Consider the following 26,191-nt stretch of genomic DNA (forward strand, 5'->3'; position numbering starts at 1 on the left):
AGACTGACGGCAAATTTACTGTTGCGAGCGCCATCTACTTCTTCTAATATACAAGTGCACATTTGGTATGCCGGTAAGGCAGTGCGCGTGCCTGTCAAACAAAAGCGAAGCGCCGCACAGCGTTTTTGATTTCGCCAAAATATCACTAAAAGCACCTTCGCGCTGCGTCTTGTGAGTTCGACAGCCATCGACGGCATCATTCAAACTAGGTTCGCCCGCGAACCGCTTGCCGCCCCTCGAGGATGATGTCCGACGTGCCCTCCAGCCGGTTCGAAAAGTCGCTTGGTTTGCTCACGACCAAGTTCGTCAATCTTTTACAGAACTGCGACGGAGGGGTCCTCGATTTGAAAATGGTACGCATCTAATTTCACTCTGCAGTGCACCCAAACATAAACATTGTTTGCATAGTTCAACACGTTTCAATCTATTTTATCATAATTATATTAATTTTTTGCATATAGGCGGCGGATCAACTAGCTGTGAGGCAAAAACGACGCATCTATGATATTACAAATGTTCTTGAAGGCATTGGATTGATTGAGAAGAAGAGTAAAAACAGTATTCAATGGAAGTAAGTACATATTTTCATAATAAGTTACAACTATTCAAATGCAATTTTTAGACCTTACACCTACAAAGACAAACTGCAAAACACCAGCAATCAAGATATAGCAAGCAAAGTAATGAAACTCAAGTCTGACATATCTAATCTGGATACAATTGAGTCAAACCTAGACCTACACATCTCCTGGTTGGAGCAGAGCTTAAAAAATGTCACCAGTGACAAAGATATAGCCAAAGATCTGTATATCAAGAAGGATGATCTCAAGGCAGTTGCCACAAATGAAGATAGAATAGTTCTTCTGCACATGCCACTCAATTCTGTTATCAAACTGGATGACAACAGAGAGATAGGGTATAAGATGAAAGTAAGATCTAAAACTGGCACAATCAATGCATGCATCAGCAAGGATGATATGTCTTTGGATGATGATTGTGAATACATTCAAAAGGAGCCAACAACTCCAGTAAAACAAGAACCACAAGACAGTGGTGAAAATGATGAGGATGTACCATGTAAAAAATCAAAAACAGAAAGTGATGAAGATGTTGATGAAGATATGATTGTGGCGCATATATTACTACGGAATCCAACGCCCAGTAAAAGAACTAATCGGAAATCTGACAGTAAGTTTTCATTAAAATAAGAAATACGGATACATTTTATTCTATTAGCGTTAATGTTTGTTTCAGAATCAAAATTCGTGCATCTATCACCGCCTACATCGAAGGATTTCGCGTTTCTGTTATCAGACACGGAGGGAGCGAGTGATTTATTCGACGAACACGCGACCACGGTGACGGTATCATCCTAGTTTGTTGTTTACAGTTAATTATGTTAAATACTAAATGACGTCATTGTTTCGATACATTTTTAGCTCGAAGCATTGATGATTATACATATTAAATACTGACCCGTGAAAGGCAAGTCACAAAACTTTAAAAATAAGTTTCAGTCTTGTGTATTGTCTTACATGTTTGTCAATTTGTTGAGGTGATGAGCGATTAGATTTTGGAAGCCATGTATAATTTTGTACATACATTAAAATTTGAATGAGTGCTAGATTATGTTACACGTTAACGCGTTCAACCTACCATTAGAAATATAATTACGTCATTACCGGCAGAAGAGCAGTTTTATTTTCACGCGCAATTGTCACGTTTCTTGAGTACAAAGAGTACAAATTCGAACATTTTTGAACAGAATTTACGTAATCAAAAAAAATTTACCTTTGGTTAGCAATAAATGATGTATTTATACAAGCAAAAAGAAATTACTATGAGAAACACAAAATATATGAGACAGAAATGAGAGATTGTATAGAAGAATTTTTGTACGAATGTAATAATTATTTTTGTTTAAATAAATTAATATTAACCGCATTAATATTGAATTTTCAGTGTTTTAAAACACTGCACTTCCTAAAAGTTACTTGTAGTGATGGAGAATGAAGAAACGAACATACAGCGCTACCTAGTTGTAAACTTCGGTACTAAACAGATTTTCCGAAGGTACGCGAAAGTATTGCAAAGTTAGGCAAACCGAGCAACATAAATGTCAACATAACCTTATTCTCAAACTGTTGTGCGGCTTGTGGTTTGTTTTGCGTGTTGTTTATCCCGAATGTTTAATTTTTCTGCAATTGTGCTCGTGGTGTCCAGCCAACCATAATGAATGACGAAACTAGCAACAGCAACGACGTCATCGAAATATCTGACGATAGTTGCGAGGCAATTTACGATTCTGGCGCAGGTAATTTAACTCACATTTAAAAATACTTTTCCAAACCTAAGTTAATACTAATATTGTATTATATAGGTGCCTCTGGTAGTGGTACTTCAGGGGTAAAAAGGCCCACATTCGATTCTGACGATGATTATGATTCGGACGAAAGCGACGATGTGCAATTTATTGAAGAAGAGTCTGAAGAAAGTGAACCTGAATATGAATGTGACTTCTGGGATAATGATTGTGTGATTTCCAATGTTACAATTACTACAAAACTTATTCAAGGAAGTAAGTTAGGTGTTATATCATACTCTACAAAGTGCTAGTATAAAAAACCGGTTTTTGTTTTAAATTTTTAGTACATCACACAAAATATATCTCACTGCCAGAGCCCAATGATATAAAAAGACAAAAATTAAGTGTGGAACTTAATGAGCAGCTTAGTAATGAAATAAACTTTAAAAGTATCAAAGAAAACTACCTAAACGACAACGCGTTTGAGGAGAAAAACTGTGAATTGATCACAGATCCATGGAAAGTCTTAGTGATCAATAATGTAGTTGATGATGTGTCAATACTTGATAAAGTTCGTCATGAATTTAACGAAATCGATTGGAATATTCGAACAATGGACCTATATGAGTTCAATCAGTCAGAAGACTTGAAAAACATTCATGAGGAACACATTGGACTAGTTTATGACTTTTTGAAAGGTGATTTAATGTCCTGGGTTTCAAAATTAACCAATCTTGAATTAGTACAAGTATCGGCGACGTGCAGTTTCTATAGCGATACTGACTTTCTTCTTGTGCATGACGATCAACGAGATACGAGAGCTGTCGCGTTTGTGCTGTACCTGACGGGGAAGGAGGGTTGGTGTGCTGACTGGGGCGGGTGTTTGCAATTATTGAATGCCGATGAAGATATTCAACCCCTGAAAGTTACTAAAAATATTCTACCGCGTAATAATCAATTGGTTTTGTTTCCTGTCTCGGATCGATCATATCATCAAGTAAGTTTTGTTTGCATGTAGAAAATATTCGAATATTTTTAATATTTAAGAGTATTATTTCAAAGTGACGTTGAAAATAATAATTTTTGCGTTATTAAGGTTGAGGAAGTACAATGTAAAACTTCTGCCGTTTGAGTATCAACGGCTGGTTTCATACCAAAGAACCACTAACCTTTGAAACGCCCATCTACAAACCGCCAAGCGATGGTTTATACGGGACGACGTTGCTTGAGCCGATAGAAGACGATTGCGTCCTTGCTGATTACATCGACGATGGTTATCTGGTTGACGATACCGTCACATCGATACAGCAATATATCGAAGAACACTCCGAGATGTCTTTAGAACTCTATTTCAAAGAGGAAGAGTTCTTTGCTGTCTTCGACGATTTGGTATCACCAGGTAAGACATCACTTGTTTAGCAAAATTACAATTTACTCGGGATTTAACCGTACTGAATCACGAGTTACCAAAAAACGGCCGCGCATTCCTGCGCGTTGCGTCCGGCGACGACACTCGCACAGGTTATACTGCTGCCGATTCGCACGTTGTTGCAGTATATATCTGATTAATCAGATGTTTAAAAAATCTAGTCTGCGCGCATAAGTTCCTCGCACCTCTAACATAGTTAATTACAAAATAAACTGTACTCAATTTTTTTATTACTTAATCTTCCTATTTGAAATTTAAAAGTTATTTATTAACTTTTTTCATGTTTAAATATGTCATCGCATTATTTCAATATTATGTTAACCAGCTGTTGCACAAAGAAAAAAAACAAACTTTGCTTTTCTCCACAGAAATAAAATGGAAGCAAATGGGTCCACCAAATCGCCGCAACTACGAGTACATCGCTAATGATTCTGATCTTCCTCCAAAGTTGAAAAAATTCATATCCGTTTTAAAATCGAAAACATTTTTCTCTTGCTTAGATCAGTACACAGGGTTAGAATTGCGAAAAATGAAGTGGGAGTTTCAAAAATGGACGCCGGGTTCCTACTCCTTAATAACCCAAGATAACGCAGATAGACTGGATGTTATGTTCTGCGTCGGCGACACTTCGATCGTCGGGGGTAAAACGCACTATGTTACACTGGACGATGAGGTTCAGAACGCACTTATCACCACCGGTTGTGAGGTGAATTATTTAAATCTTGTTTATGGAGACACGGCGCGTTACACGTCGCTAATCAGCAAATACAGCAAGACATCGAGCTTCTACATGTTCGTCGCCTCGTATTTTGAGGACAGCGAAGAGAAATCTAAAAATAAGGAAGTTGTTGATTTGAACACTAGTAGTGATTTAAACGCTAAAGTAGAAGATGACAAAACTGCACCAGCTACAACTGTATCAACTGATGGCGCGGGGGATAACCTTAGCAAAGAGAACAATGTTGAATCTAAAACGATGTTAAATGACACAATAGAACCCGCGACGTCAGAACCCCCCAAGACGGAATAACGTAGCCCATTAGACGTAAAATTCTAAAATATTGTGCGTATCATGGTCAGAAATGTGTCATCACCCGAATTATGAAGTTTCATTGGTTCATTGATCGTTTATTCGTAAAATAACCGGCCGACATATTTTTGTAACAGGTAAGCGTCCATGTCGGCCATCTTTGTTTATCTAATAAAAAAAAGTTTTAATAAAAAATAAACATACACAATATTTAGTAGCTCTCATCTCCTAACCTAATTCTACTTTTTCTTCTTGCTTTTGCTAGATTTATCAGATTTAACACTTTTATTAGATTTCGGTGAACTCTCGCTCTCGTCGACATCTTTGTCGGCGTCCATCTTGCTCGCGGTGAGCTTTTTGAACTTGAGGAGTTTGCGGAACTTCTTTTTCTTTTCCTTCTTCGGACTTACATCGGTACTGCTAGGCAATGATGAAGCCGCAGCGGCTTCATCTCGATTATTCGCGTAGGTGTTCATCGAGTACGTAATGCTATCATCTTCTTCAACGCCTCTTACTCGATCCATCTCTAAACATTCAACGATTTCCGCTCGAAGATTGACAACTTCCACTAAACGAGCGATGAGTTCAGTCTCACGCAGTTTTTCAGAATCGGATTTACTGCTTTGCAGCATTAGACATCTTACTTGGTATTCAATATCAGCTTGTTCTTCTTCCAAACGATGTTGACGTTTTCTATTTCATAAATAACAGGTTAATTGACCGTAGATTAAAAGTGAACAGTTAATACTTACAAATACATTAATTCCGCTTGTCTTCGACACAATTCGTTCTTCTCATTAACAACTTCAAACAGCTGTAGGATTAAATCCTCTGCTTCGATCGGAATCTCAGTTGCATTGGGATCAGCATCAGGTCCTTCGCATTGATCTCGAATGATCTTTTCCAGACGTTCCCCTTGTTTGCTAAGACCTTGCAGTTGAAGTTCAATGATATCCAACTCTTTTTTCAATTCAGTCATCGGAAGGGCTTTAATCGTGCGTTTTTGTGGTATTGGGAGACCTGGGGCCTGCCCTTTCTTCCTCTTCCACATACCATAACTACTTTTATACGTTGGTGGGAGTGAATAATCAGCATGTTCCTGTCCTGATGATTGAGTTTGCCTATTTGCTTCATCCTTGGCGACTTTTTCTTTTTCATAATCAAGACCAGGTGATTGTGTGGGCATAGATTTAATTGGGGACGCGGGATTAAATAATCTAGGGGCGGGTTTAGGTCGTGTGACAGGTGTTGAAGTCTCAGATGCTTTTTGTACCGGTGGTGGAGGCGCACGTTTCGATTTTCTTGGTTTCGGCGAATGTTGCTATAATGAACCACAACAGTATAAATATTAAAAATGCAAGATTAAATTAAAAAAAAACTTACAGCACTTGTAGATGGACTAGACGTAATGGAAGCATGCGGAGATGAGCCCGTTGAATTCGGCAGATTTTGAAACGCCGGAATGGGTGGCTTAGGTGCGGGTTTTTTCTTCCGGTAGGTAGAGTTAATGCTCGAAGAGGCGGTGCTCGTAAGGGAATTGGTGGAACCAAACGATGACCGCGGCTGCGACAACGTCGCCCTGCAAACACGATATTTCAACATAACGCACTCGTCAAACGCTCCGACATGACTGCGGCTCACAAACGAATGCAAATAAAACAAAGTAGCTGTTAGGCGATAACGAACAATCGACTATTGAGAATATCACATGCAGGCACCTTCACATGACCACGCGTGAACGCTTAATGAATTTTAAGTGTTTCTAAGCGCAAGTCGCGACTACGGCAATTAACCGCAATGGATACTTTAATCACGTTGTCGTAATGCGTGTATACTCACATTGACCCGTGTGTGGTAGGCAGCGATGTGTTGTCATCTTCGTCCTCATCGCTAGAGAAGGGATTGAGACTAATACGCGGCGGTGACTTTTTGTACGTCGGTGCGACGCTCTCCCGCTTGTAGAAAATGGTTTTGTAATCCTCAGGGGTGTCACCCATGCTCCCAGTCGTCATCTTGAAGTCCGAGTGGCGCGGTTGGATCTTTTTTAATACTGTCACAGGTTTCACATCACTGTTATAAAAAAAAAAAATTATAATTAGGTCAGGTTTTGTAATTTAATATGTGTTTGCTTACATAGGATTATCCATCTTGTTGTTTTTATCCTCCTCCTCGTCTTCATCGCTGGAGAAAGGATTTTTACCAGCATAATCCTCTGGAGAATCCTTTTTGCTACCTTCTATCCTTTTCAATTTAGGTTTCTCTTCCAGCTCCTCTTCCTCATCTTCGTCATCGCTGAAGGGATTAAGGGACTTTGGTTTGACGTCCACTCTAATCAAACAAACGCCAAAATAAATGAATAAATTCGATACGATAAAAAAATGCAAAGCACACATGCGTGTCAATTTATAATGCGGTGTTACCTTGAGCTGGAAGCAGATGGAAATTCTCCAATTTCATCATCATCTTCATCGTCAAATGGATTCGTTGTGTCCGCATCCTTTTTCACAGGCACTTTGGTTTCATCGTCGCCCTTCACCTCTTCGCTATATGGATTCTCCAAGGCAGTTTTGGAGTCTCCTTCGTTGAATGATGAATCAGTAGCGGCCATATTCGAGTTATCAGAGATTGTAATATGCAACATGGACACGTCCGAAATCACAACCACATCGTCGCTATCTGACGCGGAGAATTGTTTACGTTCATGTTTGTGGAGATCATCTTTGGTAATAAAATCGTCTGTAACCTTTTCGTCTTTGACAACGTTCGCGGCTAATGTATCACTAAGTCCACTGCTATCACTATTATTTACAACTACACTAAGTTTCAATGAGTCCGTCGGGGGTAAGCAATCACTATCATAGTCACTACATTCACGCACTTCCGAAACATCAGTACCTTGATCAGTCGCTTTATGATCAAGATCTTGATGTGGTGCAGGTGGTTTGATCAGGTCCTGCATAAAATGTGATCGCGCCATTGTATATTCGCTGCTTGTTGTTGAACTTGTAGTGGTACTGGTATTATTCGAAGGTACAGTGTTGTCGAGGGCGGTACGGTAGGTGCCATTCGTAGTATCATCATCGTAGAGTAATCCGCTGGCTTTTTCCTCATCACTGAGAGACCGTTCGAGCACTGATCTTACAATGGCTGCAGTTACCACTTCTGGGACCACCTGCGCTTCTTCGGTGCGCTTGCCTCCCCCGTCCGCCATTTTATTATAGCATCCGATGTGATACAATTGCTTACCGACCGTCTTGCGTTCGTCCACAAAAACGGGAAGCTTGCACTCCACGCAGGTCTGCTTTACTGCGCTAGTGCTTCTCGCCAGCTGTAGAATAAAAAAAAACGCGATCCATGGTTACTCACATTGAATGAATCATCATTACAATCGCTTGAATGAAAGTATATGCATAAGTAATGCATGAATCGATGAATCAATCCAAGCCTCAAAAACAAGCAACATGCAAGGTAAACAAGTAAACATGTATCATGCGAAAAATAAACAAAAGTTTTATGATAATGAAGACTTATGAGTTCAGAAAGGTTAAGTAAAATTAAAATGGCGTCCCTTAACTAGATATATTTGGTTAGATTTAGATTACAAAAAAGTTAGGAGAAGAAAAGTTCATAGAAATGGATTTGAGATATTTGTTTTACCTTTAGCAGAAAATTTCTGGCTTGTACTGTCCCATAATATCCAAGCTTTCCTCCTAGAGACAACAGATAGGAGCGACGATTTAAGCACACGAAGCACAATTGTACAATGTATGTATGACGAGATAACGACGAAGAGAGGTTTCACTTTTTATGCAATGTTTTTTTTTCTACGTCTACTCAACTTAACGAACGTCTACGTCTACGAGAGTGAGACTAAACTCGAAACTAAACACCGTTCTATTGAAACTGTGCTGTGGATAAGTTGTCGGTAACATTTGTTTTGTAACACTTTCGATAATGATGAAATGCCGAAAATTTTGGTAACAATCGAGACGGTGCAGCGTGCCGAACGCCCGACTGGCATTCAAACAACAGAAAGCACATGAACTGAGTCGCCGCTTGAACTCGAACAACTCGAACTCGAAATAGATTGGCCCGCGTCCATGAATATATGCGCCATGATGTGTCGGCCGGCACCGGCGGCCATGCGGCATTTATGTTCAAAGTATGGTAATGAATTCCGTAAGTATCAAGTATGAGTTTGAGGATTGTAGAGCATGTGGAAATAGAGTGTTACTGTTAGAAGAATGTAGTGTGTTTAATGTGTGCTCTAGAAAATTGTACCACTGCTATTTCCTACGAATACACAGTCAGACCAGAAAACGAAATTTTTCTAGATTCTAGATTTCATTCACTTTAGTTCCCATAATCTTCGCGTAATTGCCATAAACTGATATCAATTTATCTCTCGATTAATTGTAGATCTTTGGTGCGCCGCCATCTTTGTATGGTTTTGTTTTTTCCTGGTGTTTTCTCATGTTTCTCGCATTTTCATGCGAAAAGTGAAATAAATAAGCAATGAAATGAAAAATGAAACTTTAAAACCGAAACGTGTATTCATTTAATTATCAGTTTCTGCCATTGTTGAAGAGATTACGAGTTGATTATGAGTGTCTGTGCTGTGCGAACGCTTCCCAAAGCAGCATAGCATTTCAAGCAATCGCAGAGCAGACTAATTACAGCTAATTGTGCGTTATGTCTGCAGTGCAGAAAAAAATAAATAAAAAAGAAAGTGAATTACTACTTGCGGATGCATTTAGATAATAAATGCATAAAATAAGCAGAACAAAATACGAGAAATAGCTAAATCAGTGACATGTTGTAGAAAAACAACAGAAGTACACAAGAAAACAATTAAAGAAGAAAGCAAAGCAAAGAAAAGTGTGACAAAAGTGATGACTCATCGTTACCAAGCTTGATCTTACTTAAATTAAGTCAAGTACAGTCGAGAAACGCAAATGGCAGTCGTGTATAAAGTCTAATGTGTGTATCATGTATGTAAATGAATACTTGGTTGCCTACTCCAACACCGGCTTCATTACTTCCTGGACAATTCTATTCTTTAGACAACCAGAAACGATGTAAAAGTTCAAACTGCACTTTATGTTAAGTTGTTAACGTGAAACAGAACAAACCCAACAAAACAATAACAGTAAAACCAACGACAAACGACGGCGACGATGACGACGATGAAAATGCACTCTACTTTAATGTTTAAATCACGCTTACATTAATTTTACTGTAACTTCGCACAACACTAACAAACAAATAAAAACATTGCACAAAAACGAAACCAACGCATACGCATCACAATCTACGACTTGTGATTATGCCAAATGTATAAAAACGGGCGGAAAACCGGCGAAAACGCAGTACGCAAGACCAAAAAGCAAGAAAAATCTAATCGAAACTGAATGAATCGATATTGTCGATTGCGTTTTCTACGTGTTGTCCGCCCGTTTCGCGTCTATTTTAAGATGAAGGGTACGCACCCCAATACCTTAGTTGGTGGGCTGGCCGACGACGGCAGGACAATGTTGCGCTCTGGGACCGGGGCTTGTCTCTTAGGGGCAAGTCTGGAAGGAGAATTTCCTGCAATAAAAAGAAAATAATAAGCAAACATTGATTCAACATCGATTCATTACCATGAGAAACGTGAGAAAACGCATATAATGTCAAACGTATGCATAATTTGTGTGAATTTGATTTAGCTCGGTCTGTTTTTTCATCCTTCTTTTTCCTGCTTGACGGTCTAAGTCAAGTCAAGTCGACCAATTTCGCTTTCCGTTTCCACGGTGTTATTACGTATTATATTATTAGCCGCACGTTTTCCGCGCAGCACGCACACTCGCGATGCGAAACGATGGCATGATGGCACGATGGCAATCTGCCATCATCGTCTTCGACGTGAAAATCGTCACGGCCAAGGTGCGGTGTGACGGTGCCTATTACTTACGATTCGTACGCGGAAAAGACGAACGCGAAAGATGAACGACTTATTGCACGTAATTTTCCAGCGTGCGGACTCGGAGAAGTGACTCAGTCAGTTGAGACACATTCGCGTGCGTGTGGATGTTTCAGTCAATGATCCCGAGGTTAAATAATACTACAAAAGTTTAGTGGATATTCAGAGAGTAGTAAGTGTGGTACAAACAATAGCAACATTTTCACGCATCAAAATTTATACATGGGCAGACTTTAAGAGCGGAAATGGTTAGAAAACGAAAGAGAATTATAAAATGCTGAAAAATATGTTGGAATTGAGTTACAGGGTGTTTTCGAAAGCGCGTTTTCGAAATTTTCAATAAAATACAAAAGTTTGAGGGCGTTTTGCGATTTTTTATTAGACTATGATGCCTATCGAATAAAAGGGAATCTCATTGGGTACAAAATGTTAAAGATTACATTAAGAATCAACCCATCAACCAAAGATTGTTTGGCAAAACTTATTTTAAAAAATTGCATACATTTTACAACATCGGCGGGTAATTTAGACGCAGAAAATAAAACTGTAAACTTCTTTTGCAACTTCAACCATTTTCTTTGGTACCTCATAGCACCACTTTATTGTTTAAGAATCTCTGCTTTTGACAAATCTCTTTCTTCGTTTCTAATTCAAAAGGTAAATTTCTAAGTTCAAATGTTTAATGAGCCATGAAGAAAACCTCAACGAAACGCATAAAACACACAAAAAAACATAAAAATAACGCAATAATAAGCTATAATCGCCGGATGTCCAACTCTCTGACGTACCCAGAGTACAAGTTTGAAAAACCTGAGACGTTAAATGTCGATAAACTTTTCAGCGTGACGAGAAAAAATAAAAATAAAGAAGAAACAAATCTCGACTTTTAAGTGCCCACACCAAGCACCAAGTAGCAACTTCGAAAATGAGAGAAAGTGACAGTTAAAATGAAACACATGAAACCAGCAGCCGATAATAATTCCTTCATTTCTTCGCGACAAAAGTCAACTCGCCGCAAATCGAATCAAATCGGATTTACGTAACCATCTAATCGCCTATAAACCAAAAACACACTACGCTTTAGTAAAGGTAATAGGAAAGTATTAGTATTAAATATCGTTTGAACATTTTAAGGAGCAGTCAAATAATAACCTGTGCCTTCAAAACACGTTTGTAAATAACACTAACGACGCATTCGAGAAAAAAAAAACGCCGCGGCATATAAAATAAAGTTATTATAGGCAGAAAAAAGAAATGATTTATAATAAAGAAAAACACGAACGATGTGTGACTGACTGTAAAGTGTAAAGTCGTAAAAAACTTTCTTTCTACGACCAGACGAGACAAAACTAGACAGACGTGTTGGCGACTTCCACCGGTTCAAACGTTGAAAGATGTAAATTAGTCAGCAATATTCAAATTAAATGATAATTTACATGACAAAAAAGAGGTAACAACATTTCAACAAAACATTTATAAAAAAATTACGCATAAATCTATTTTTAGATGAATTCGATACAAATGGGGCTTGACATTCGAAAAAAAATTGCGTACATTTTTATATTTTACTTGCTTTTGCCCGCGACCTCGCCCCGGTAGTGTAAAAATGTAATTCGTTTTTACTCTCTTGTTCTAGACATAGTATGTGTCAATTCTATCAATAAGATTTGCGATTTTATTTGAAAGAAATGAATTATATAAATAATTGCTAATAATGCACTTCAGCGCGCCATCCAGGATTCAACTACTTAACTATAATTATGATTGAATCTCAATGCCAACGTTTATTCTATAGAAAAGGGCTGTCTTTTATCTCAACGTAAAAACCATTCTGGAACTTTAACGAACATTTTAAAAAAAGAATTGGTTAAATTGGTCAAGGCGTTGTTGAGTTATGTGCTTACTAACAGATTTCGCCATTCAATTTTATATTACAAATTTAATAATCAAGTTTAAAACGTATTTAAACATAAGAAGAATTGAAATTGAAACTTTTGTATTATTTTAAACGGTATCTTACTCGAATATTTCCAATTTCCCTTACCTTGTCGTTATGACTATGACGTTGTTACTTGCAACTATTAACTTCTCTAACTAGTAACAAGATCATTATCTGGTCGGAAAGCGCCTATGTATCAATCACCTCCATCCAGTCTAGTTTTGCATACGCTCGCGGTGAATTCATAATATCACGACACACAATACATAAAATAACTAATAAAACAGTGCATACATATTCACAAACACATTAATGGAATATTTTCAGACGCGATCGATACGATTTGAAAGTCAAACGCCAAATTACAAGAAAGCAATATGTGGCGTCGTTAAAATGCTTCGCGGGACTGACTACATATTTTTTTTCCCAACCGTTCACAACGTGTAATATTTTGTATGAATCAAAGTTTTATAGCACAAAGTAAGCATTGCTCGTTGTCGTTATCAAATGCTCGTTAATTACAAAGATTTATCGCGTTTCCGGCACGCGCAGAGTTACCGAAACGCAAGAAATGCGCACACTGCATACGAATCGTGATAAAACTGATTTATTCACAGACTTAAAATGTTAACCAAGCTCGAATTCTCACACTTAAATGCATTATCTAAAAATAATTAGAAATTAAAAATACATAGTTATTTATGTAGACATTAAATTCAAGTTTTATTTCTTGTTTTTGTCTAAAAATATAACGAAATTTCCTAAAATAAATGAGGAAATAAATAAATTCATTAAAATAAATTGATTGGGAATTAATCAAAGCAATTTTACTTTCTAACTTATCATTCCATTAATTTTTTCTCCTACAAATTTAAAGTTAAACATAGCTAGGAATTAATTATAAACTATCAACTGCTATTAGCAGATTGTTAGGTATCCACAAATTTTTAAACCTTTTTTGTTCAGGTCAATTAAATAAACCGCACGTGTCTTAATTACAAGGCGGTGAAACGCAAAACTGCAACCTCGAAATAAAAAAAAATCATCAAAAGTTATGACTTAAATTTTCGATCAAAAGAAAGTTAATTCTATCTCTATCTCAATCTGCGCACGAGACACTACCGCAGATACAATCCATAAATCTCAGCCTGAATGTTTCGAAATGAATGTGCTTTGATTTCTTGAATTTCTACCGGTCTGCTCTCCATATTAGTCGAATTTTTAGAAAGACTGTAATTAAATCATAAATAAATCGCCAATACCGGTTGTAGTCTGCTAAATCTGGCGATGTGTACATATATAAATCACATTCGGTGCTGACGCCGAGCGGCAATTTGCAATTTTTGCGCTGTACGTTTGTGTTAATTACCGGACTCTCCGGCGAGAAATCCGGCGGCGATTAGAACCGCGCCATGCCGCATCAAACCAATTTCGGCACAAAACGTCAATCAGAAATGATTTAAAGCATAGCAATTTAGCAACGCTAACAGACAACACTTTCCTTTTCAAATTTTAATCACTCTGTGATTAAAGTCGTTTCGAGAGTGAAAGATCTTTACAAGGACTTTAATCAAACAGCATTTTATTTTTCTTTGACTTTCATTATATCCGTAGAAAAATTCCAATTTAATTTGCTAGCTTTTTAATTAATTTTATTAGAAAATTCGTTTTAAAGGAAGAAAATTATTTCAAGACAGAATTACTTAAAAAGCGAAAAAAACAAAGGTAATACAAACATAATTTCTTGGTAATTATTAAAAAGTAATTTCTTTAAATTGTGTGAATAAAATTACGAAATGAAAATAAAAGTGTGATTAGGCATGTCGATTAAATAATATCTGCAGTAATAGAATCGGAAGAATAACTGATGACTTTTTTCTTGCAATCTCGCAATATCTTTATAATTACTCAATAATTACCATACACGGCGCGCAGATTTCGCGATACACATAACGTGAGTAACGCGTTAAAACGGCGACTTCCGTATTTCCAACACGTACGTAGAATAAATGAGCGTTCACCACTCACATTACTCTAGGCTATCATATAATATCGTAAAAGAATTAGATTGTGATTCTTTCGTGGGATTTTGATTTAATCAGCTTTCAATTAAAGTTGCAACGCTTCCTGTTCCAGTTTGTTGATTTAAGTCAACTTACATTAAGCAATCTATCTGACGAAGCAATAATACTATTATCGAAAAATCATATTAAGTACCCTATTATCAATTTCAGTTTTGATTGACAAAAACTTGAAAAAACGAAAGTAGCAAATAAAAAAGGGAGACGGTAAACCTAGAACCCTAGTTCGCTACGCGTTGCCCTTTTATACCACCGTGCTACCCGCAAAAAGAAGTGGGCGAGAAGTGCTTACTCGGTAATAAGCAGTAGTAACATAGTTGACTCAGCGACAAGATGTGACATGCACGGAGCCCTCGGACAAAGAGGTACCACCTAGTTTATATATTTTTTTAATAAAAGAGCAAATCTGACGTTTCAATATATTGCTAACATGCTATATCCGCAATCTAGTTGTTCATATTCTTATATTCAAGCAAAACAAATATTTGCAAAGTAAACTACTTAAAGTAATAAAATATTTTAATTATCTCCTAGAATTTATAGTGTACGCAGTTATAAATAAGTAAAACACGTGTAAATTTCAATTGCCCAACAAAAATAAAGCACTCCCGATCGCTCGTAACTCAACCAGCCGCTAATTAATTGCTCACTCCCGGAGTGGACGTGTGGCTATGAAAAGAATCGCGAGAATTGCACTAAGTACCTATCTAGTCGTTTCTTTATGCATCGAAAAAAAGCGCGTCGCAAGCCCACTTTTCTGCGCACCGCAGGCTTTAAATTGCGCTTAAATTACGACCCAGCTTTGTGAATCGAACGCGGGCGCGCGCAGGCCTGGCTACTTAAGCGCATTGCACAATCAAACTTGATATATTTATCGGATTAAAACGCGCCCCACGGAGAGCGCGCACAACAACAAACGCCAAGGTGCGAACCGACAGCCTTGCCAATGTCGTTCGCGCTCGAATTACTCCTTTTACGAGCCGTTGTGCAATAACAATTTGCTCCAGTCGACAATTGTTAATAGTGGCGGCGACGACGCCGACGGAATTTGCGCGTGTGGGCTGCTGCTTTGGTCTTGCGCACGATTTCCACGCGATACAATAACAACAATTCGTGAAATGCATGCGCATACAATGCGCATTGCAGCGGGCATGAGCGGCAATTTGTTTGCCTAATGACATGCGCAAAAATCGACAGCATTAGTTTGTGAGATAATGGCGCATTCTCTGAATGCGTCGATTGGAACTCGATGGATTTTCCCAGCCCTCAACAGAATGCTCAAGCGCGTTCGGACACATATCGCGGATTGTGTCAGACTCCGGTAGTAGTGGGCAATTTAATTAAAGACGTTCGTAATTTCTTTATCGCGCGGATAAATTCTTGCGTTCCCGCAAGCTGCTCGGCGCAATCATGCAGCAAACGGCAGGAATGCGAGGTGTTATCATGCAAACTGTAAACAAATATTTTTCAGCTCATTCAACATACCTATGAGGCAATAAATACATAAATACATCAAAATGTATGAACATTTTCCGCGAAATCACCTTTAGAAAATATTTTTTTTAAATTTCCAATTCTTTTACTTCACATTTCTTCGCCCAACCCTACATAACAATAACAATAATATTGCCACAGACTAATCTATACTCGAAAGATATGTAATCACAAATTGCAAAATTTATAGCGCTCATCATCAAGATTCGCCATTATAGATGACGAAACAAAAGAACCGCGTCTCACTTCCAGCGTCATCATCTCACTTCAAGCAATTTTAGCAATGAAACAAATGCCTGCGCACGTCTTACATACATCAGAGAACCAAGCATTTAACGCTTATAACACACGTAGAGAGCGCCCTAGCGCAAACCGTAAAACGTCAAAACTCATCTCGTTCGAAAACAATGTAGATACTCCGCTCCTGCCTATATATGTAATAACAAAGAAACATCAACAATGTAACAATGTGAGTATGTAAACCGACCTCGTGCAGTGTGTGGCGCACTACAAAGCGTATCATTTACTCACTTTACACCACCAGCATACATAAATTACAAATTACACTGCGGTCGCAAGAAAGTATTGAATTGCGCGCCGTATAGTCTTAGCAGACATGTGTCTCAAGATTGAGGTGGAAGTAAAGCGCCGGGTCTTGTGCAATCGCGCCGGCGATGATAATTTCGAGCGTTTAATATGATATCGCCTCGGTGCGCCGCACGACGCCGCCATATTGTCTTTTAGCAGCAGTCGCGCCGACATTTCGTGCACATCTTCACACACATACCTACACAACAATCGTGTGTATGGTGAGCAGTTTCATTGCAGCCGAAAGCATGAAATGCAATTTTGCGATTCAGCACTTGACATTTAGATTAGAATAATATGAATTCTAAAGTGCTCAGAAAATACAAAATTAACATAAACATAAAACCATACGCATGCTTATAAAATTTAAATGAACACACTGTATATTGCATATGCGAGTAGGTCTGTGTCATTTTGAAAAGTAAAAGAGGTAATTTATCACGTTTAGGTCAAGATTATATGCGGTATATCCAAATTATACATTTTATGCATTCTTCCTCATTGGTTCAGCGACAAGTGCAGAGCGCGCAACCGACTTGACACTTGAATAAATACAGTAACAGCACACGCATGACGAGAGGAGTAGTCAATTAAATCAATTCGCGGAAACATATTTATTAGCTAGGCGCGCGAGAGGGCTGTTATTACGCGCCGTTTCGCGACGCATCAGAATACCATCGTATTTGATTGCCATTCATCACGCATGCGCACTAGCTACTAATCATACAGTTTCAATATAAAATTCAACATATTTGCATAACTCAAATTCATTTTTTTTGAATTTGGCGCGCGTTTACAATTTCTTTCAGTTTAATATTGTAGAATTGAGGTTAAGGTTCAATAAAGATTTGTTTAATCCGCCATTTTGTAAACATAATGACGCATCACTAATGCCCTGCTGCAATTGACGATGAAGTTGCAATAGTGTTGCAAATTTGAAGAGGAAAAATTAAGTCTCATCCGCTGGCCTTTCTCGCCACGGCTCGCTTCTTAACGCTCATTGCACTTTCCGCACTTTAATTTACCTCAGTGCAAAAATTAACCTCCGACCTTCGGTGCCGTAGACGTACGTAATGACCCGACGAGCGCAATCACGAATTTCGTGAACCATGTCAGCCGCATGACTCTCATGACTCTGCAAATACTCGAATTTCTAGCAGCAAAGACGCGCAGTCAAGTTGAAGTTAAAGTTTAACTCATGTTAAACTCATGCTTTGACTTTTTCGACATTGGCTAAATCGACACTTCAACTATCAACACACTAATTGTAGGTTTAATAACACAAACACTTAAGTAATTGTTCATGTTGTCAGTAATTGAGTTCAAGGGAATTAACATTAAAAGTAAAATTTATATAAAAACCACGAGAGAATGAATGTGACCTTAGTTGTTTTTAAACGTTTTTAATTCGACATCCGCCATCTTCGCTCAAGATAAGTCATGTTAAGATGGAAGACGGGCATCCGACAAACGGTTGAAAACACCAATTACGGCAATTATGCGCGTTTAATACACCTCGCACACGATACTCGGTCCACTTGACTCAAGTTAAGTCAAGTTGTGCGCACGGCAGAAATCGCATGCGAATCGAAAAAGTCCGGGAGCAAGGTGAGCGCTGCTGCGACTAGGAAATCATTTGCGATGCAGCCATTACGGCCTCAAAACGAACACGACATCCTGGGATGAAATTAATAACACCGTTTTCGCACCAGAAACGATTTTCCTGCTGCACGTAGAGAGAAAAAACGCGCGTCACAGCTCCGTGCAGATCGTAACGCAAAACAAGATGGCGATGATGGTCATCTTGCCATATTTGTCAGCCGATCAAACGATTATATTTAATACGGTTAATCAACCTAATCGCGGTGTTAACCCACGAAGGTAGTACACGGCGGATGTCGATGCGCTAGCATGATTTACTTGCGGTAATAACATGTGCGCAATGAATAAATCAGCAATTGTAAATTTGCATTCGCGTTAAAAAAAGCGCGCTGAAAAAGGTCCTCTCCACGCAATGTATAAATAGCCACTAACGGCATATTTGCATCTAGTGACATCTATGTGTAAATTAAACAACCAATAACAAAAAGGGGAAACCGTAATATAATAGCCGTTAGTCTGGGCCGGACCGGCAGTAAAATAACGATTTTTATCAATACGTACACTCATCGTATTGACACTTAAAGTAATACTTCTAGAAGCACTTAAAAAGCAATTGTAACGTAATACTTTGCATATTTTCTTTCTTTTCAGGTGTGGCGTGCGAACCAAACGCACGCAAACTTACATGCAATACAAAACAAAATATAAAAAACATTTTAAAGGAATATTGTAAAATGAGGTTATATGATGAAATAACCAACCTGGAGTGCATGCCAATGCGTTGTAGAACTGTGAAAGGTATGTGAGAATAGAGAGACGATCCGGAACCGGATACTCGACCATGTCTTCTGCGTCCAGGAGGGCCGGAATGCCAAGATACTGTTGGGCCACGCGGAATGCCAGTTCATTGTTGCGCAAAACGTCATCTTTGTTTAGTTTTCCAAAATCACTGCAAAAACAACAAAAAAAATATAAAATTTAAACTTTTAATGATGGAAAATGTGTTTCCAGGTTAAAAAATAGTTGTGTGGTTTGGGGTTGTATCGCATCGTGAGATTTACAACCCGGAGGCGAATTTAGGCCAAGCGTGCGAGGGCAATTTCGCTAATTCATTGGCTTTTAGCGTGACTGCAACGCTTAGCGTAAACTTTGCTACTTTGCAAAGGTATTACACGAGTAGGCGAATACGTCGTCAGAGGAAATTAACGCTAATTGCAATCGAAAACTCCGCGCAAACCTACGTAAAGTTACTCGCAACAACTAAAAACTTGCATAGAAAATAGGAAAATATTGTAATTACATCAAAGTTTACTGAATACCAAAGTTATGTAAATGCATACAACAGAATTTACTAATTAATAGAAAAAATTACGAATTCATAATCGGTAGATGACGAAACTGGATAGCAAATAATTAAACATATTTATTTTTATGACTTTTTAGCCGTTTAAATAGGGTTATAATTTAACAGTTCCATAATTTCATAATTACCTCGTTAACGATCATTTTATAACCAAAATTTTACGAGAATAGCACGCAATTTTCGCTCGTTTTCACTCACTAATCCCCCATCGACGAGAGCCTAAACGGCACACTCGAAAAGCATAAACACTCAACGCATAAAACCGAATTGAAATGCGATATGCTCACGCCATCCGAAAGAACCTAAGCGGTCAGTTTTCATTCGCTAGCCGCAAGCCGCAAGAGTTTCCTTGTCGCGTCGGGAGTCGCGCAGGCATAGTCTTATTGTAATTAATTTTATATGGCTTCATTAGAATTTTATAGTTTGCTGCGACGTTGCTGGCGTCGTAAAACTCAGCCGTGCATCAGAGCCAATCAGGCAATCATCACATATACAAAACACAACGCAGCGCATAACTGGTAACATTAGCTGCGCGGCATTGAAAATGTTAAATATCATTTTTTTCAAGTGTTGAACTTGAACCTGATGTAGAAAAGTTGATCCAATTTTAAATTTGAAATTTCCAATTTTGTTAATGAGTCGCCGCTTTATCTTGTTATCTCGCGCGGTCATCGGAGGCGCACGTGTAAGTACGAAATCATTAATTAATAATTAATTTGGAAACACGACCGGACTGGGCCGGGCCAGGCTCGGACAAGACCATAAAAAAATCAATGTAGTTTATACATTTTTTTCGAATGTATCAAACGAATCTATCTCCGAATCTGTGATATCGATAATAAATAAGAGCTATCTCTTCATCATCTCGTATTAATTAGTACCAAAACGCTTTTAGTAACAAAATAGGATGTAAATTAATGATATTAAAGTTAAAAATCAAACTTTTTGCGAGTTTTATTAAAAAGTTTGAAAATTTCTAAATTTAACTCAACTTATCTATATATTCTATATATTTAAAAAAAATAATCCGCTTAATTTTAAGCCAAGTTTAATTACTACCAACTTGTAGATACATTTATTGATGACTAAATAAACGAATAAAATCGATTCGAAAAATGGCTTAAGCTGACGGCACTTGAATATTTATATTGATAGCAGATAACAGAGTTAGTGTTAGCAGATTTGCTTATTAATGAGTGCCAATGACTCGATAAAAGATTTAATTGGGCTTTAACCAAGCGAACGTAAAAGAAACGACAGGAGATAGAGACCGTATTGACATTATGCATCGGAATGATTGGATTAATATGATTAGCATTATTAAGATTAATATTAGCATCAGTGCTAGTTATCAGGAAGCTGTGAAGCTTTTAAACTTTTAGCATTCGTGTGATGAAATATACTAGGAGTATTATATTTATAGTTATTGATTAATAACTTGAAAATCAATAAAATTTTATTAACCATTTATGCACAAATCTGATCAGTGGTAAATTGTGGATGTAATTATGTTAAGATTTTATTGATAACAAATTTTTAATTGATGTTACAGACTAGTTTAAGTCGGTGAAATTGTAATATGCACAAAATTACAAAATCTAATTTAAATTGTTGGTAATTTTTTGTATAATAATCTGATTAACAAAATAATTACACAGTTAAATGTAAAATCTTATCATGAATCTATTCCGGAAAGAATGATAATTCTGATGCAAATAGTTTGCAAGTTATTCATCAATATCTATGAATAATGAATCTGATAATAAACGGAAATCATATTATAAAACACATTAAAATTATTAGATAATAAAATGAATCAGCTGTATTAATAATTCATGATAACGCTACACAAAACGGATTTCTACCTCATCTGAGATAACGAGAAGACGACTAAATAAATAAACAAATACCTACAAATAAGCAGGTTGAATAAACATAGACGCCAAAACATTAAAACACTCAAATGTTCCGATTCTCATTACGATGCAAAGCTTACGGTTTGCTAGTGATGAGAAGTCGAGAGAAGAAACGGTTAGGTATGTTTAATTAGCGCGGATTATCAGTCGTGAGAGCCATGATTAATTGATCGGCCGGCTTATGTAAATAGATTTTTTTACAAAAACCATATTTATATATAATATTAGTATACAATAATTAAAATGTTATTAAGATATACTTAACTATCGCCAAAAAAAACAACAGAAAAAACATTTCTTTTACTTACATGAGATCTGGCCGGAAGTGATTGATAATGGCGCAGAAAGCAAGACCATCACGCCACGATGTGGTCATGTTATCAATCTTAACACCGGGATAACCCTCTGTGACGCGTTTGCACCACAACTCCAAAGCTTTCAGCCCTCTGCGTTCACCCATTTTATATTTTGTAGTTAATAGTTCTGTAACAAATAGAAATAAACATAAATAACATTTAACAATTCCATTTAAAACATGTGCGCAAAAAACGTGACCTCATAAAACCAGCTTAACATCTCATAATGGTCATTTATCAACTTCGCTGCTTTTTCTAAATTAATTCTTCGATTGCAAAACAAAGATCTCATAGAATAAATTACCAACACAAGCTTTTATTAATAGCAATACAATCAGCACGTAAGTAGTAACTAATCGATGTAAGCGATCCGCGCATGCTCATTGCACAATCGGCAATGTTTTGCAAAACGCGATTGTGATTGTGCACGTTGGAATAATTTATGCTATAAACGATGCAGGTGTTTTTCATTATTTATTTATTATTCATTATACCCATTTACATTACTTACATTTTCTATTCGCTCATTTCGCAACGCGACGAGGACAATCAAGGACGTTTTATTCATCAATTTTTACAACTTGCCCACGAGACATCAATAAAATCAAACGCGCGAATTAAAAAATCATCTCCATTGAAAATGTTGAAAAATCAAACGCATAATAAATCGTAAATCGTCGACAGACTCAAGCGAATTATTTATCGTCTTTTGTGCGGCGTATTATATTATGCGACCATTAAAGTGTTTAATAGATATTTCCATATTTAGCGCGACTAACTTTTCTCCGTCGTTGAATTAAGTTTGGATTCCGCTGAATTATTGTTCGTTTTTAATGGAAAAACATGCGCATAGAAAGCAGATATTGTATACAAGACGTGCGCATATTCATATTATTATTATTAACGATAATGAGGAAAATCTTGATTAAAATTTTCATATACACCTCATAAAATTATTAAGCGTTTATAAACTTCATAATGTACTCCGACTGATGTGCAATTATTTATTATTAACACAAATTATAAACATAATCTACTTAAAAATGCATTTAATAAATTACCATCACATTATTACTTATTTTACTTTCAGATACGCGAAAATAAAATATCAGCTCAGTAGGTTTAAAACAGATAATTATACTGTAACCCACTAAGCACTCAATTGATTTTATGTCTATCTGCATGTAGTGCTGAAAGAAAATGACGAGGTGTGACTATAATAGCAGTTGTTTTTCGCTAGTTGCAGCGCGCAATCAATCAGCGCGTTCCACTTGGGCAGCTTTCAATTTCAATTACATGTGCAATCTACAATTTTCCCCGCTTTTAGTATCCCCATGTGCGTTGCACAGTGAAACGGATACACGTCCAATCATTGTAATAATGTCAACTACAACTTTATAAAATCGACGTCGATTGACTTCTGAGGTACAACATTTATGAGCCCACTTTCCCAACATTATACATATGCACATGTATGTATGTAATTCATTGATCGAAAAACGACTGGATCGATTTTGATGACATTTTCAGGTAGTCTTTAGATTAGTCCAGCGGTTGATCTTGTGCAGTTTTATAGCGGAAATATTACTTTAAGGATATAAAATATGGGATAAAAGTTAGTATAGCGATTCAATCATAGTTTTAGTTACATAATTCGAATCCAGGTTGTTCTATGATGCATTTATTTGCGTGAAAATCATAAAATATACTATTTTTAAATAATTTATATAATTAATAATTATGGTAACACCCAGTGCAGCGTTGACTTTAAATTTAATATATTACAAATTTCTTACCGTACAAAATCGAAGCACACTGCAAGAATTTAATATATTCAAATATGTTGTGGTTAAATTTTTATTGTTTGTGTTTCTCAGAATTAATATCATAATTACGAATATAATGGAATGTAAAAACCTCGAATCAGGTTTTTAAAAAATGTTTAATATTATTTGCGTAATCATCCGTGAGGAAATCGTGTAGCACAATAATCGTGCACGTAATTATTAAATAATTGCTGAAAGATGAAAGGAACGAAACATATTTTGTGAGTGTGTGCGCGACGTGGCCTCGTATGTTCGGTTTAATCAAAAACTAAGAATCATGCAAATTTTTTTCCATAGAAAATTACTCATTTCCTAAAATATTTCACAAAAATGCTTTTTAATTGCTATAAATTTCGTATCCATAGCACAATAAACTTTAAATTTTAATTATAAACATATTTAAGGTGCAGAAAGCACGATTTTAGCGATTAGTAATTTATATTCCTCTATATGCCAGTATGTCATGCCTATGTCATAAGATTCATACATACACCACACGCAATGACGAAACTCTTATCCCAGGGGCACAGCGTACAACATATTTAATTGTTTAAAAATCTACACTAAACGTTAACAAACGCGCAACGCACGCATAAATGCGTGTCGGCCACTTTATTTTATATTTTTCTATTCTCTTGTATGCTTATTGTTGCGCGTAGCGATTGATGTCGTAGTTGTTAACGCTTTTGTTTAGTTGTTAGCAGTTCGTAGTAGTTTTCGTCCTTACTATCTCCTCTCGTGTGTGCGGTGTGTTCGTGATCAATACTGTCATTATCCCAGTGATTTCATTATCCGCGATCGCATAGTATAGTGCCACAGACAAACACCACTCGAATAATGAATACACTCCCAAGAGTGGATTTCCTTGACTTTAATAATAATCGCGCACAATCCGGGACAACATTTATCATTATCATTATAATTTTTATTTTTAGCATTATAGGTAGAACGTGAGTAAATGATTAGGTAATATTTTTTTCTTGGCGTGGAATACAATCAATTGTTGCAGAATATTAAGTGATACAAGTGTGTTGGCACTCCTGTAGATTGCGAGGATAGATTGATTTTAATATAAATTCGGACATTTCGAAATGTTTAATTTTTTATGAAAATAATTTCATAACTTTTATATATTTAATAAAAATATAATTCACTTTTACTCTCTTGTTCTTTACAATTATATTTTAAAAATTAATTATATAAAGAATTGCTAATAATGCACTTCAGCGCGCCATCTCGGATTCAACTTTTTAACTATAACTATGATTGAATCTCAATGCCAACTTTTATCCTATAGAAAAGGGCTGTCTTTAGCGTTACCGGCAATTATTCGAATTTTTCTTGCCATAAAAACCATCCTTGGACTTTAACGAACATTTTAAAAAAGAATTGGCCAAATTGGTTTACAAACAGATTTTGCAATTCATTTTTATATTATATAAGATTTCTGTGATTTGACTTTGACTTCTTTAGATATGACTTTGAAATCCCGGAAAATAAAATCACTAACAATAAATCAGAACTTGCTACCATTTCTGTCCTTAATAGCTTTGAGAAATAACCTTCTTTAGACAAAAATAAGTTTTAAATTCAAACTCTATGCCGTACAACCATATTTAGCAAAATCACATCGGCAATTAACAATGTAACTGTTTTTCCTGCTCCAAATGGAAAATAGCTCACCTCTATATTAAAAAAATAAACTTCCTTAAAGTTTGTGATAATATTTTGACATAAATTGATTGCTACCTTCACTAGATAACTTCCTAGTGTCTTTCAGATTATAATCTTGCGCAAACAAAATACGAAGGCAATAAGGAAATTGAAAGTACCAAGAAAAAGTTATTAAACATTGAATTTCCTTAATTTTCACTCCAGCGCTGATGTGTACTTCAAGGAAGAAAGTCAGCAAGTACACGACACAAAATTACCTCCGTTGATGCTACTTATGTAACATCAATTACATCACACACAACACACCAAACCCAAAAACCAGCCAGATGCGATGAGGAAGAAGAATCTTCGCTTCATCGGTTGCAGTTACAGATGCGGGTGAAACCCAAACCAGATGAGACGAAATGAAATCGAAACAAAACGAATGCAGATGAGGAGGCTGAGAAGGCTGCGCACGGTTCGAGCAGCGGTATTACGTAACGCAATAACATCTGCAATAACATCGTGCGGCGGCATCGTGCCTACTACTGCGGAAAGAAACAGATGAGAGAAGATGATGATGAAGAAAAAAGCAACAACAACATACACACATGTGGCGAAGAACGTGAACCGTGAATGTGAAACAA

The 26,191-nt window shown here is 36.9% G+C and overlaps 3 protein-coding genes across 4 annotated transcripts in view; 2 read left to right on the forward strand and 1 right to left on the reverse strand.

Annotated features, from left to right (window-relative positions):
• Positions 1 to 85: 85 nt before the first annotated feature.
• On the forward strand, positions 86 to 1,944 carry E2f2 (E2F transcription factor 2). 2 transcript variants are annotated; one of them, XM_065299318.1, is made up of 4 exons: positions 86 to 353; positions 462 to 571; positions 623 to 1,188; positions 1,237 to 1,944. In XM_065299318.1, the coding sequence occupies exons 1-4, from the start codon at positions 243 to 245 to the stop codon at positions 1,374 to 1,376; spliced, it is 927 nt and encodes a 308-aa protein (XP_065155390.1). In that variant the 5' UTR covers positions 86 to 242; the 3' UTR covers positions 1,377 to 1,944. The 2 variants fall into 2 exon arrangements, with proteins under 2 accessions (XP_065155390.1, XP_065155392.1); XM_065299320.1 differs by having other exon boundaries at positions 88 to 353; positions 1,255 to 1,944.
• A 180-nt stretch (positions 1,945 to 2,124) lies between these two features.
• On the forward strand, positions 2,125 to 4,974 carry sud1 (Prolyl 3-hydroxylase sud1). Its single transcript, XM_065299828.1, is given in 5 exon segments — positions 2,125 to 2,314; positions 2,381 to 2,578; positions 2,650 to 3,319; positions 3,412 to 3,704; positions 4,103 to 4,974. Coding segments are annotated over 5 exon segments (1,905 nt in total). The 5' UTR covers positions 2,125 to 2,232; the 3' UTR covers positions 4,765 to 4,974.
• Positions 4,842 to 26,191, reverse strand: part of MICAL-like (protein) — a 32,226-nt gene continuing 10,876 nt past the window's right edge. The window contains exons 3-11 of the mRNA XM_065299823.1: positions 22,018 to 22,192; positions 19,192 to 19,379; positions 10,262 to 10,353; positions 7,185 to 8,092; positions 6,898 to 7,092; positions 6,604 to 6,834; positions 6,148 to 6,343; positions 5,517 to 6,085; positions 4,842 to 5,457 (exon numbers count right to left, since the gene is read on the reverse strand). Of these exons, the coding sequence (XP_065155895.1) occupies positions 5,004 to 5,457; positions 5,517 to 6,085; positions 6,148 to 6,343; positions 6,604 to 6,834; positions 6,898 to 7,092; positions 7,185 to 8,092; positions 10,262 to 10,353; positions 19,192 to 19,379; positions 22,018 to 22,169 (2,985 nt within the window). The 5' untranslated portion in view covers positions 22,170 to 22,192 and the 3' untranslated portion in view covers positions 4,842 to 5,003. The remainder of the gene's footprint in view (positions 5,458 to 5,516; positions 6,086 to 6,147; positions 6,344 to 6,603; positions 6,835 to 6,897; positions 7,093 to 7,184; positions 8,093 to 10,261; positions 10,354 to 19,191; positions 19,380 to 22,017; positions 22,193 to 26,191) is intronic.

Source organism: Atheta coriaria, unplaced genomic scaffold, assembly GCF_025399875.1.
Source record: "Atheta coriaria isolate IRGN ID8LTWV9N9 unplaced genomic scaffold, Caltech_Dcor_3.1 hic_scaffold_3_pilon, whole genome shotgun sequence".
NCBI lineage: Eukaryota > Metazoa > Arthropoda > Insecta > Coleoptera > Staphylinidae > Dalotia > Dalotia coriaria.

Bases quoted from the DNA above. Each gene is read 5' to 3' on its own strand.
- E2f2 (XM_065299318.1), top strand. From the start codon at position 243: ATGATGTCCGACGTGCCCTCCAGCCGGTTCGAAAAGTCGCTTGGTTTG. The intron at 354-461 runs GTACGCATCTAA...TTTTGCATATAG, and splicing joins GGGTCCTCGATTTGAAAATG to GCGGCGGATCAACTAGCTGT. The intron at 572-622 runs GTAAGTACATAT...TGCAATTTTTAG, and splicing joins AAAAACAGTATTCAATGGAA to ACCTTACACCTACAAAGACA.